This window comes from Palaemon carinicauda, chromosome 31, assembly GCF_036898095.1.
Source record: "Palaemon carinicauda isolate YSFRI2023 chromosome 31, ASM3689809v2, whole genome shotgun sequence".
NCBI lineage: Eukaryota > Metazoa > Arthropoda > Malacostraca > Decapoda > Palaemonidae > Palaemon > Palaemon carinicauda.
The window spans coordinates 71617069-71630204 of record NC_090755.1 but is presented as its reverse complement, the minus strand read 5'-3'; the positions used below and the strand labels follow the sequence as shown (position 1 = coordinate 71630204).

At 45.0% G+C, this 13136-nt stretch overlaps 1 protein-coding gene across 4 annotated transcripts in view; it reads left to right on the top strand.

Moving 5' to 3' along the window:
- LOC137624524 (protein lin-37 homolog) overlaps window positions 1-13136 on the top strand; it is a 139755-nt gene that overhangs the window by 47305 nt on the left and 79314 nt on the right. For all 4 annotated transcript variants that reach the window (XM_068355390.1, XM_068355391.1, XM_068355392.1 and 1 more), the window contains exon 3: window positions 398-616. In XM_068355390.1, coding sequence (XP_068211491.1) covers window positions 398-616 — 219 coding nt within the window. The remainder of the gene's footprint in view (window positions 1-397; window positions 617-13136) is intronic.

The following is a 13136-nucleotide window of genomic DNA, read 5'->3' as shown; positions in this document are numbered from 1 at the left end:
TTAAAAAGTCATTTGTATTTTTCTTAACTACTGTATACAAACCTGAGTCCTTTACTCATACTTTACCGTCAGTACCAACCCCCCCTCGAAAATTCCTGCTGCTATCTAAGTGGTTTTCAGTGAGCCAGCAGGGGGTTGTTACCTTCCTGCTACTAATAGGTAACTACCTGCCGGTTGGTGATACCTTATTATAATTTTTAACTGTAATATTCCAAGCTTTGCTGTTATTCTCCTATGTAAAGGACACAGTTTTGTGTAATTTGGAAAAATACAAATTACGTTAAATAATTTGCCATTTTTAATTGTTGATAATCATGAAGTTGTAGTATAATATACACTACTTTATTTGAATTGACTGTAATAAATTCTAACAGCTGTACTATTTGTGATTTTATAGTTCAAAAGTGGGACTGCAAGGTGGGCGAACTACAAGACCTCCAAGAAAGAGACGGAGAAAAGAGATAGATCTGCGAGATTCTGGCTTCCATCATACATTTGTTATGAGGATGTTTGACCGCAGTGTTGACCTGGCTCAGTTTGAGCTAAGTGCACCACTGTATCCTATATGCAGAGCATGGATGATCAACCAACCACATAATTCTAGTCTTAATGTCAAGTAAGTGTTTTTTATGAATTCCTTAGTTATTTGATTTAAAATTCATTTTAAAACTTCTGTTTGTAAACCAGGGGCTTTAACTGTTCCTTATACTATATGTACTGCATATGGTAATGATATCAAGATGTACTGAAATTTTGTAGTTGCGGAAATACAATATTGAATTGTATTTATACACACTGTTGATTTACAATTGTCTTCTCTATTTCTAACTTGAAGAATTTGAATTATATCTTTGGTGAGGATGCTGTGGTTAATGTCACTCAAGTTGTTTTTGTCAGATGTATATACCAGATAATAGCTTCTCTTTTGATGAATATAATCTTCACATAGGCTAGTCAGGATTGATATACAGTTTACCAGATGTTTGTTCTTACATGTAATACAAACCATCAATCTTTAATAGGAGTATAATTTCAGCGAAACCTTTTTAACAAGGTAAACAGTAGTTGACTGTCTGGTGGGAGTTAGGCCCTGTCCACCTAACTGGTAGAGCTAACCTCACATTGACTTTGGCCACAGTTCTGTACACATGTACTTTGCTGCATCCTTAATCTGGCTAATTAGTATTTTTATTTTATCTTTCCAGAGTGTTTGTAATATTGGTTTGTTTCAACACGGAGTACTTACCTCGAACTACTTTCTTAGGAGTATCTGGGATCTCCTCCCTAACTGACCAAGAATTTTGTGCAGTTCCCCTATCTCCGTTTTCCCTTGTTGGGTCCCTCCGTGGCGGATGGATACGTGCCCTGAGGCGACCCGGGGTCAGCGCGCGTGGGTGCGCTACTAGGTCTTTGTCGCCAGTAAGCATCTGGTCGCAGCGTAGATAACATCTCGCCACTCTCTCTCACATCCCGTCCGACCCACCATTGTGTTCCACGTGTTTCCTTTGTGTTTTCCCGTTCATATCCCTTCCTTGTGTTGCTTGTGATTTCCCTTATGGAATCCCAACATCGCTGTCCCGGGCCCAAGGCAGGTAAGTTATGCGGGGCATGGCTCTCTAAGTTGAATATCGATCCGTACACTTAGTGCTCCATGTGTCGGGGCAGAGTGTGCTCGCCCGCTTCCACGTGTCCGGAGTGTGCGTCCTGGCCGGAACTTCAGTGGACATTATTCGGTACAAAGAAGTCCAGTGTGTTTGTAATATTGGATTTTGGACAAGTACCCCATGGGCAGACATGTGGTTTTGTCCTGGTATGACCAGCCTTTGTCGTGGCCAGTATTTGAGCAAGCTCTCTTCTTTTTGCCGAGAGCATGTCTGTTGACCTTAGATGTCAGGATGCCTGAAAACCACAAATCAATCAATCAATCTTCCTGTTGTGAGGAGTGTAGGGCATAGCCTACCATGCAGTGGGTATACTAGAGTTTGTGAAGAAGAATAATTCTAAGAGGGACTAGTCAGTATCTGACTTGGTAGCACTTAAGTTGATGCTGAGAAACTTTATAGCTCCTTCCCTTCTTCAGAAAATAACCCTGCTGTGTCTGTAGGTTCCTCCGGGGTTTGTTCATCCATAGGAATTTATAAGAAGGAAGATTGTTGTACTCTCCGGGAGTGCTTTAAAGGAGTCAGGATTATTATCTTCCCCTTGTGAAAGCAATACTCCCCTGTCTCTCTCTCACAAAGAACTGTTGTTGTGATGCCTATGACTCTTACAAGGAATAGGACCTAGGTAGATTGTGGACTACCCTAGCTATAAGTGGTGCCTTGCCTCATCGGCTGATAGGCTTTATGTAATACTAACTGCTGCTGGGCTGAGAAGTCTCATATTGCTATACCCTTCTCTTTGGCTGGCTCTTCTACAGGGAAGCAACATTACGTTGTAGTGGGTTTTGGACTGTGGCCAGAGGTAGTACCCAAACTGCCTAGTGCCGACCACACTGTTTACTACACAAAAAGGTAAAATGATGGAATACCCAAAAATCTAGGTAACAGGTCAAGAGAACGAAGCACGGGGCACCACCCCTTGATTTTATACTGGGCAAGGGTACCCAGCTAGAACTGTAATTGCTTAATATTATTCAGAGGTAAGCCTTTTCAGGGTATTTAGATACAAACATTAGTAGAGGAAAAAAAAACCAATGATAATGAGAAAAAAAAGACAAAATTCGTGGCTGAGAATGGGACATCTATAATGGAAGGAAACACTTCCTGTTTATAAGATAAAGGGAAAAAAAAAGTTTATTTCATTCCTGAGCAAAAAAAAAAAAAATACTGTAATATGACTTCAAGTTATGTTTAAGCTATTTTGAGTGAAATTAATAGACTAAAACATATTCAAAATACAAAGCAGAATGCACACCTATGGTACAATTAATTACAGTTCTCTAGGGGTTCTATATCTTATCCTTCATATTTTGTCAAGGGTGTTTCAAAGGCAGTTATGAAATTATTGTAACACACTAGCGAGAGCAAATGAGAAGGTACCCTTCTCTACCATGAAGGCTAAACTTCAATCTTGTAGATGCCATACCAGGTGTATGGGTCAAGAAAACCTTAGGATTTTATATAGATAACAGTAAAGCCACTTCTTTAACATCAAGGATGCTATCCACAATTTATGATGCCAACTTGATGAGTACTAGTTCAATAAACATCATTAAGAAATGTCTAAATTGTTTCACTGCATCACTGTTGAGAATCTATTCATTGCTGGATCACTATACAGTACCAAGTTCACTGTAGTTTATAAGGTAGAGGAATGTTCTCGTCACTATACACAGACAAATATCTGCAGTATGCTTTTTTACTTTATTGTAATTCTAACTGGAATCTCCAAGCAAACCTGCATTTAACTGTCTTCACCAGACTGACCAGCAACGTAAACAGGTGCAGGATAATGCAATATTACTCCTATTCTAGTACCTCTACTTGTCTCCCTACTGGGGGTTAGGGTTTTGCTGGCATTACTTGTTAAAAGAAACAATAACAGATTAAGGTATTAAAGGGGGGGGGGGCCACTTGAGGTTTATAAAAAAATGTAATAGATAAATTTGAAACTTGCTAAAGTATTTTTCATAACATCCAAACCATAAAGTTTTTTTTTCACACAAACCATAATTCATTGCAGTAACACAGACCTTCAGGCCAGGTATGTTATCCTCGTGCCCTGTGGAGGCTCCCTGGGTTTCCCTGGAAGAGTCTGCCTTATCTTCAGACTCAAGGCAAAGAGCCATGGTTTTGCCTTCCCTGAAGAGAAAGAGAAGGGTTCCAGATGTCATTGCGTCATCATGGGTCAAGCAGACTCCAGTCAGGGCTTTTAGGGTAGAGGCTAACCCTGCCGTTTCTTCCTCTCCCCGACCTCTTGCTTCCTCGTCACTGCAGGGAAGCCTCTTTTTCAGACTCTCCCTGGACGTCCCCTATGGAAGAGGCTCTACGAGACTGCAGTGTCACAGCCTTGGATTCCATAGAGGATTCCAGCCTTCCCTCTACGAGCATCCGTCAGGTCATACCAGCCCTTTAATGTTGGAGACCTTTCTCTCTCCTAAGAGGGAGCCGAATGACTCCAAGATGCTGCCAAAATCCTCGTCTATGATTCCGAGACTCACAGAGGAGGTCGGACCATCAGTCAGCCAGCTTAATATCGACCATGACCCACCCCGAGACGAGATATCGTTGGTGGATGATGAAAATCATGCTGCCAGTCCCACATCGGAAGGTGACGAAAGGGAGTCAGAACGCACCTTTTGGCAGGTTGTGGCTTCTATAAGGGCCCTCAATGGATTGACAGACCTGGAAATGGCTCCTCAAGAGGTCAAAGACACAGTCTTGGATCGTGTCTGAAGCACTCGGAAGCCCCCGAAGTACAGTGCAGCTTTGCCTTAGTCTCGGGTGCTGAAGAGTGTTGGGTGTAAGGTTGCCTCTCAGCTTTCTGATTTCTCTGCATCGTTCTGATCAGGCTCGTCCTCCAAGCTCCTCCCACCTGCGGGTGTTCAGTAGAGGAGATACTGTGTAGTCCTGGACGAGCCCCGCTCGACTCTCCCTCTTCACTATTTGCTAGAGGAGTTGACAAAGGGGGTTTCGCTGGAGAGGCTTTTCGGTTGTCAGGCTGCTTTCTCGGCCCCAGAGATCCTGAATCAAGAGAAGGTAGTGAAGTAAGCCATGCAGGCTACTTCATAACTGGATCTTTTGTTGGGATCTGTAGGGATCCTGGTACGGACTGAGGATTTCTCCAAAGAAAGTACCAGGAAGGCGATGGAGACCTTACTCTTGGGTACCCTTACCATCTAGCTCCTGGCCCAGCAAGTGGTGAACTTTTGTACCAACACCATCCTGAAGCACAGGAAAGCAGTAGCTGAGAGGTTCCATCACCAAGTCCCTAATGTCGAGATTGCGAAGATCCGGAATTCCTCTCTGGAATGTTCCTCGTTGTTTGTGCCTAAAGACGTTGAACAGGCTGCAGAGAGATGGAGGAAGTTTAACGAAGACTTCCTCCTCCATAGAGCCCTGGCATCCTGGACCTACAGACTACCAGTTCCTCCGCAAACCAGCCAACCTAAATCTTCAACCAGCAAAACGACAGCAAAAGAGAAGGTGTCTTAAGAAGCTCTTTTTGCTAAATACAGGAAAGGCACCAAGTCTTCCCGTGGAAGGAGACAACCTAGAGTTGGTGGCCGTAACTGTAAACGCTAGGGTAGGCATTCCCCTACTTGTCCACTGGGGGGGGGGGATGCTTACAGTGTTGCTGGAGCAGGTGGATGCAGCTCGGAGCCAAACCCTGGACGCTCTCCGTGATTCGTTCAGGGTAACGGCGTCCCGTTCATATATTTCATCTCCCCCTTCACTGATCAAGACTCTAGTGTCGGTAAGCTTCGAAGTCCAGACTATGTTGGAGAAGGGCGCTCTCCAGGAGGTCCTCGATGACTCCCCAGGCTTCTTCTGTCAACTCCTCCTTGTGATAAAAGGTGTCTGGAGGCTGGAGACCAGTCATCGACCTCTCAGCTCTGAGCAAGTTTGTCGAACGGACTTCGTTCTGCATGGAGACGGCAGACACAGGCAGATAAGCAGTAAGACCACAGGATTTCCTGTGCACACTGAACCTAAAGGACGCTTACGTCTAGACCCCAATCCATCCGTCTTCAAGGAAATATCTGAGATTCAGAGGGGACAACAAGAAATATTAGTCCAGGGTGCTGTGCTTTGGTGTTTCCACAGCACCCCAGGCCTTCACAAGTGTGTTTGCCCTTGTGTTATCTTGGGCTCACAGGCTTGGTATCTGTCTCTTTAAGTTATCTGGACGACTGGCAATCCTTCTTAAGCACCAAAACAAACTTCTAAGGCTTTGCCAAGATCTGGGGATCATGGCAAACCTTGAAAAGTCATCCCTGCTTCCCACTTAAAGACTGGTATACCTAGGAATGATGATAGACACCAACCTGCACAAAGCCTTCCCATCAGACGACAGGGTAGTGAAGCTGAGTAAGGTTGTGAGACGTTTTCTCAGACAAGAAGAGCTCCCAGCCCAGAGGTGGCTGTGTATCTTGGACACCTATCTTCTCTGACTTGGCTAGTTCCCAACAGCTGCCTCAGGAAATGATTCCTCCAATGGCGGCTAAAGTCCAACAGGAATCAAGCCTTCAATTCTCCAGACATTCTGATACCCATGGAACCAGAGGAATGGACGGACCTTGAGTGGTGAGAGCAGATGAGAATCTGCTGATGGGTGTCGATCTTCTCGTCCTTCCCCTGGACTTGATGCTGTTTTCTGACGCATCAAAGAAGTGAGGGGGGGGGGGGGGGGGGGCTATGTGCTGCACCACACGACCTCAGGCCTTTGGTCAGAGTTTGAGAAGTACCTTTACATAAATCTCTTGAAGATGAAGGTTGTCTACCTGGCCCTTCAAAAGTTAAATCAGTTCATGGCGGGTCACTCGGTGGTGATGATTAGTAACAACACCACAGTAGTGTGGCTTATATCTACAAGCAAAGAGGTAGTTTTTTGCAGCCCATATCCCATCTGTAAGTAGAGATACTGAGTTGGGCAGAAGTCCACTCAGTCTCACTATCAGCTCCCATCATTCCTGGCAAAAGGAATGTGGTACAACCTGAGCAGAGCAACTCAGATAGTGGGTTCCGAATGGTCTTTGGATCATCTAGTGGCCAACAAAGTCCTGACTTTGTGGGGTTCTCTGACTGAGGATCTGTTTGCAACGTCCTGGAAATTTAGGCTTCTGTTATACTGTACTGCTCCCAGCCCCGGACCCCAAGGTTCTCTGGCAAGATTCATCCAAACAACGGTGGAATAACACCGACGTTTACGCCTTTCCACCGTTCTGTCTTATGAGAAGAGTACTTAACAAGGCCAGAACATTGGTCAATCCCTCATTGACCCTCATAGCTCCGCTATGGCGTTACACTGAAGGGTTCTCAGACCTTCTGTAGCTCCTGTCGGAGCTTCCGAGAGAACTTCCTCCACGATACGATATACTCGGACAACCGCATGTCAACATTTACCACAAAGCCGTAGCTTCTCTACGTCTTCAGACTTGGAGACAATCTAGCATCTCACTCAGAGAAGATTTTTGCAACAAGGTGCAAAGAGGATGTCTGGATATCTGCGAAGATCATAAGACTCAGTCTACCAGGCAAAGTGGAACGTCGTCTGTGGTTAGTGTCGTGTAAGGGGTATCTCCACTCGATGCCACTATTCCAGCAATAGTAGAGTCCCTTTTGTATTTGCGGGAAGAAATGTGCCTCTTAGTTTTGGCGGTAAAAGGTCATCGCTCAGCCTTGAGTATCTCCACTCGATGCCACTATTCCAGCAATAGTAGAGTCCCTTTTGTATTTGCGGGAAGAAATGTGCCTCTTAGTTTTGGCGGTAAAAGGTCATCGCTCAGCCTTGAGTCTTGCCTTTTAACTGAAAGGAGTGGACATTTCCTCATTGCTAGAACTTTCCCTTCTCATAGGGAGTCACAAACTTACCTGTCCTCAGTTAGAAGTGAGACCTCCTCCTTGGAACGTGGATCAGGTTCTTCGGTCTCTCAAAAGGCCTCCCTATGAACCATTACGCCAGGCAACAGATCGCATGGAAGACTGTATTCCTACTTACCCTGGTTTCGGCCAAACGAGTCGGCGAACTTCATGGTCTCGTATGGCATCACCCATTCAAGGTAATGGGGAGAGGTAAACTTCAGCTTCGTCCCTAAGTTTGTTGCCAAGACTCAAAATCTGTGGGTAACGGATCCTAGATTCAATTCCTTGCTGATAATGAGTCTCCGCTTTGTAACCAACGATCCAGATCATCTATTACTATGCCTAGTAAGGAGTTTGAGGCCCTACTTCAAAAGAACAGCAGCAGCTCGTCCCCGAGTGCCTTTGCTCTTCATCAGCACTGTGAGAAGTAAGAGGAGAATCACAAAGAACACGATTTCTGCTTGGATACACTGGGTCATTGACCATGCACTAAATACGGATCCTCCTCCAACATGCTGACCAAGAGCGCATGATGTTATGAGCATAGCTACGTCCCTGGCCTTCAAAAAAAAAACTGCTCTGGTGCAGGTTCTTCAAGCGGGAGTGTGGAAGCGTCAGACAACTTTCACCGCCTATTACCTACAAGACGTGACCCACAGGAGACTCGATACGTTCTCTATCGGTCCTGTGGTGGCTGCACAACAGCTGGTTTATTACCTCAAGAACCTTAATGGACAAGTAGCAGAAGAATGAGGGCACTGTTTTTATCTGAGTGAATGAAAAGGAATGACTTGCTCTTTTCGTTTCTTCATCCTCCCCTCTCTTTGGGAAATCAACATCCTGGGTCCTCTGCACAAGCTGGCCTCAACTACTGCAGGTATACCATTATGTCAATACTGTTATGTCCCCATACCCCGGCAAGGTGGTATTGGGAATGTCTTGGTCAACTCGGTCAATTCTTATGGACTTGGAATAACTTATACCTTGACAGTCACATTGCTAGTATCTCAACACACAGTTTGTGTAGGCCACAGACCATGCTTAGCAAGTTTTAGTGAGGTGTTAGGGTTTCCTTATTTTTGTATCAAGCTACATAAAAGAGGAAGCCCCGGGTAAATCCAAAAAACCAGATTGGCAGGGACATCCACCCTCCTAATGTGTGAGTCAACCCCTAAAGATAGCATAGGTTTGTATTCCAGTAACAGAACAAATGAAAAGTTTGGAAGTAATTTGTATTTGTTCCTACACTAAATACAAACCCTCATTCTTTACTATAGGAGATATTCTAGCGCGAGCTGGAAAATACGTTAGAAAACCTTAACAAGGTCGTTAACGACCGGACCGGTAGTTATCCCCCAGATGGGGGTGGGGGACTGCCGGCCGGTAGCTACTGAGTTCCTTCAATCGAATTCCAGCCGTCTCAGTGGTAACACATCTGTTCCCGGTTGTGTTTGACTGGCAGACTAGCCTTTCTTTAATTGTGTTTTTATGAATAGTACTTACCTGGCAGTTATATATATATAGCTGATATCTCTAAATCGGCAGAATTTTTCAAAACGAGGCAACCGCCTTGTGGTGGTTGGGAGGTAGGTGGTACCACCCGTCACAGGGTGGTCCAAGGAATCATTCCCGTGTCCAAGACTTCAGTTCATCTCTGCCGGCTGGATTGAAAACATCGTCGGTCCACCATTGAGAGTTTTTTGAATAATTTTCCCTTCTTCGCTTTTTTGGACTTCATTTGGTGAAGTACACTGATTTAGGGTTTTGGCAATCGTGTTTTATTATTATTATTTACTTTGTTTATCATGAGTGATAACTTAATTTTCGTGTTTGTGCGAGTGATGTATGCAAGGTGAGGTTACCGAAAGTGTCGGTTGATCCTCACATTTTGTATGCAGAGGTTTTGTTTGTGCACTATATTTTAGGTGCAAAGTTTTTAATCCTGATGACGGAAATACGTTCCGGCAACTCTATGACGTCACAATCGTGTGACGTAATCTTCATGTATGTCTTGCAAATTCTCTTTATTTGTTTTATGTAAAGAATGGGAGGAATTCCACTTATATAAGTTTTTTTAACTTTTAATGTAAAATTTTAAAGAAATATTTGTCCATTTGGTATTCGTTCTTTAAATCATCGATCTAATTTCATAAATTAAATAGAACTAGCGTATGGTTTACGCTGTTACTCGTTACTATCGATGCAGTCCCAACATGCCTTGGTAGCGTTCTTTTCGATATGGGAATTAAAATGTTGGCTATTATACTCCAACAACAACGATATGGGAATTCTAGTTTTGTAGTATTTTCATTTATATGTTCCTATTGTTTACATTTATATATATAGATACGTTATTGCTATATCTGTTCTTTTTATCATTACAACTCTCTTGTTTTTGAAAACCCTTTGAATTAATTGTGGATTACATTTGTTTTCCCTTTTTCTGTTCATTTTAATCTTTAACGTATAACTTTCCCGGCGTTTGTATGTAACTACCGGGTAGGTATTTGTGACATTTAATTTTACCGGTGGTTATATGTAACTACCGGGTGAGTGTCTTCAACATCTCAACTCTTGCCCGGTGGTTTTTTCTTTTTGTGACCGCCGGGTAAGTCTGTTTGAAAGTTTATTTTATTACGGAAATGTCAGTTTTAATATTTTACAAAAATATTTTGTTACAGTTTATATAGCAAGTACTAGAGACGTTTTTGCTTTCTCATTCAAGCCCGTGGCAGAAGAATAAGTTCTCTCACAACGGGAAGGACTAATTATGGTTTTTTGTGTAAGAGTTTAATAGTGCAAGTTTCAGTGCTAAATTAGGCATTGGATTCTTTCAGCACAGTGGACGTCGTTTTCCTAGCCTTAGACCTCTTGCAAGCTCCCCGGCCCACGGGAGAAGGAACGTCGATCGGCGAAAGGTAATGAGAGGCGTTAGCTCACGAGCAAACGCCGTCGCGAGCGTTCCTGTTAACGTTCCCAAGAATGCTCGCCCTTGCCATGGGAAAGCAAGAGCGTTGAACGTCAAGATTCTTACACTGCTTTTAGAGTTTAGCATTGCATCACTTTTGATTTTAATGGCAATACTTTAAGTCATAGATATTCTCTGATAATATCAATGCTTACAAACCATCATTGACTCGGTTTTTGTCCCAGAGCGCCAGTCGGCCTTATGAACCCTCTGGTCGGAACCGAACGCGCCGAGCGGCATAATGAATATCATTTTGCCTTAACGCTCGGCGCTAAGTCTTTCATGACAGGACTAATGCAGCCTCGTCTTTCAGGGCAAATGCAGCCTCGTCTTTCAGGGCGAATGCAGCCTCGTCTTTCAGGACGAATGCTGCCTCGTCTTTCAGGACTAATGCAGCCTCGTCTTTCAGGGCGAATGCTGCCTCGTCTTTCAGGACGAATGCAGCCTCGTCTTTCAGGGCGAATGCAGCCTTGTCTTTCAGGGCGAATGCAGCCTCGTCTTTCAGGACTAATGCAGCCTCGTCTTTCAGGGCGAATGCTGCCTCGTCTTTCAGGACGAATGCAGCCTCGTCTTTCAGGGCGAATGCTGCCTCGCCTTTCAGGACGAATGCAGCCTCATCTTTCAGAGCGAATGCAGCCTCGTCTTTCAGGGCGAATGCAGCCTCGTCTTTCAGGGTTAATGCAGCCTCGTCTTTCAGGGCGAATGCTGCCTCGTCTTTCAGGACTAATGCAGCCTCGTCTTTCATGGCGAATGCTGCCTCATCTTTCAGGACGAATGCAGCTTCGTCTATCAGGGCGAATGCAGCCTCGTCTTTCAGGGCGAATGCAGCCTCGTCTTTCAGGACGAATGCAGCCTCGTCTTTCAGGACGGATGCAGCCTCGTCTTTCGGGGCGAGTGCAGCCTCGTCTTTCAGGGCGAGTGCAGCCTCGTCTTTCGGGGCGAGTGCAGCCTCGTCTTTCAGGACGAGGGCAGCCTCGTCTTTCGGGACGAGGGCAGCCTCGTCTTTCGGGGTGGGCAGCCTCATCTTTCGGGACGAGGGCAGCCTCGTCTTTCGGGATGAGGGCAGCCTCGTCTTTCGGGACGAGGGCAGCCTCGTCTTTCGGGACGAGGGCAGCCTCGTCTTTCAGGATGATAAGACGATCGCCGCCTTGTCCTTTCAGGGCGACGCCACGTCTTATAAGATCTTTGTCAAGGATGACTTTAGTGATCACTTTTCTCCTGTTGAATTGTTTGAGGTTAACAGAAGGAGAGGATCCTAAGTTCTGTTGCTCCATGTTCCCCACCCTCTGAGTTTTCACATGGTCATTAATGGAGCTTTAAGAATATATTAATTTTTGTTTCTTAAAACAGAAACCTTTGATGACTAACAACAGTAGGAGCCAGACTTTGCTACTTCTGGCGAGCCTGGGAGAGGAGAGGAGCAGACCTTTGGTCCGTGTTCTTACTAAGGATGGATGCGAAATCTTTTTCCTAGTGAATCCTCCTTTGTTAGTTACTCCGATAAGACTTTTCTGCCTAACCGACTTTGCAACTTCAATGTCTCTCTTTTGAGAGAGGGAGTCTTTTGTCTGGTCCTGGGCGTAAATGCTCTTTACGCCTTCGTTCAGAAGTCAAAGTTCTCCATGGAGACATCAAAATCTTTGGAGAAGAGGGGAGCAGACCTTTGGTCAGTACTTCTTCTGAAGGAGGATTACTTTTTCCTTTTATAGGGGAGCCTCCTTTAGTTTTTAGCTACAACGATTCTCTCTCCCAGTTCGAGAGAGGAGTCTAAGTGGCAGGCTATGCAATCAAACTTTATCTGAGGTTTGTTTACAAGGAAGAACGGGTGTAGAATGGGTCAGTTTCGGGCGTGTGTTTTGGTCTCAGCTCCGCCCCTCTCATGTTCTCGTAACTTTTGCTTTATGTAGCGGAATACTGCTCTCTGGAGAAATCAGAGCGTCCCTGTATCTGGATTTTTAGATAACATTGAACTTATCAAATAATTAGGTCTTCCTGTCAACAAGAAGAGTCTCTTCTGACACCAGCACGCTCAGCACCTTGTCTTTTAGAACGTTCAGCGTCTCGCTCTGTTAACCTCTCGGCTCCACGTCTTACAGGACTTTTGGCACCACGTCTTACAGGACTTTTGGCGCCACGTCTTACAGGACGATCGGCGCCTCGTCTTTCAGGACGCTCGACGTCGAAGTTCTAGCATGAGGCATGACTTTGAACGTGAGAATCTAGGACTTCGTGATGACACTAGTCGAATCGTGTGTCGAGATCAAGGACGCCTTCGTTCTGATCTCTTGGATCTAGAAAGGAGGTTTGCTCTAGGGCAAGAAACATCGGGGCAAACATGCTCAGCAGGAAGAGACTTGTTTTTCCCTCAGAATGGTCTCTCAACCCGCAAGTCTGTCAGTCTCTGAATGTTGTGGGGCAGACCTGTAACAGACCTTTTTGCCTCCAACTGGAAGAAGAGGATCCCCTACTGCTGCTCCCTAGTCCCGGACGAGGAAGCTGTAGCAGTGGACTCCTTCTTGATGGATTGAACGGGGGTGGACATGTTTGCGTTGCTCCCGTTCGAGATCATCAATCTGGTCTTCAGGAAATTCGCTCTCCTTGATTCGGGGCGAATGATCCTAGCGCCTCCATTCTGGCCTGCT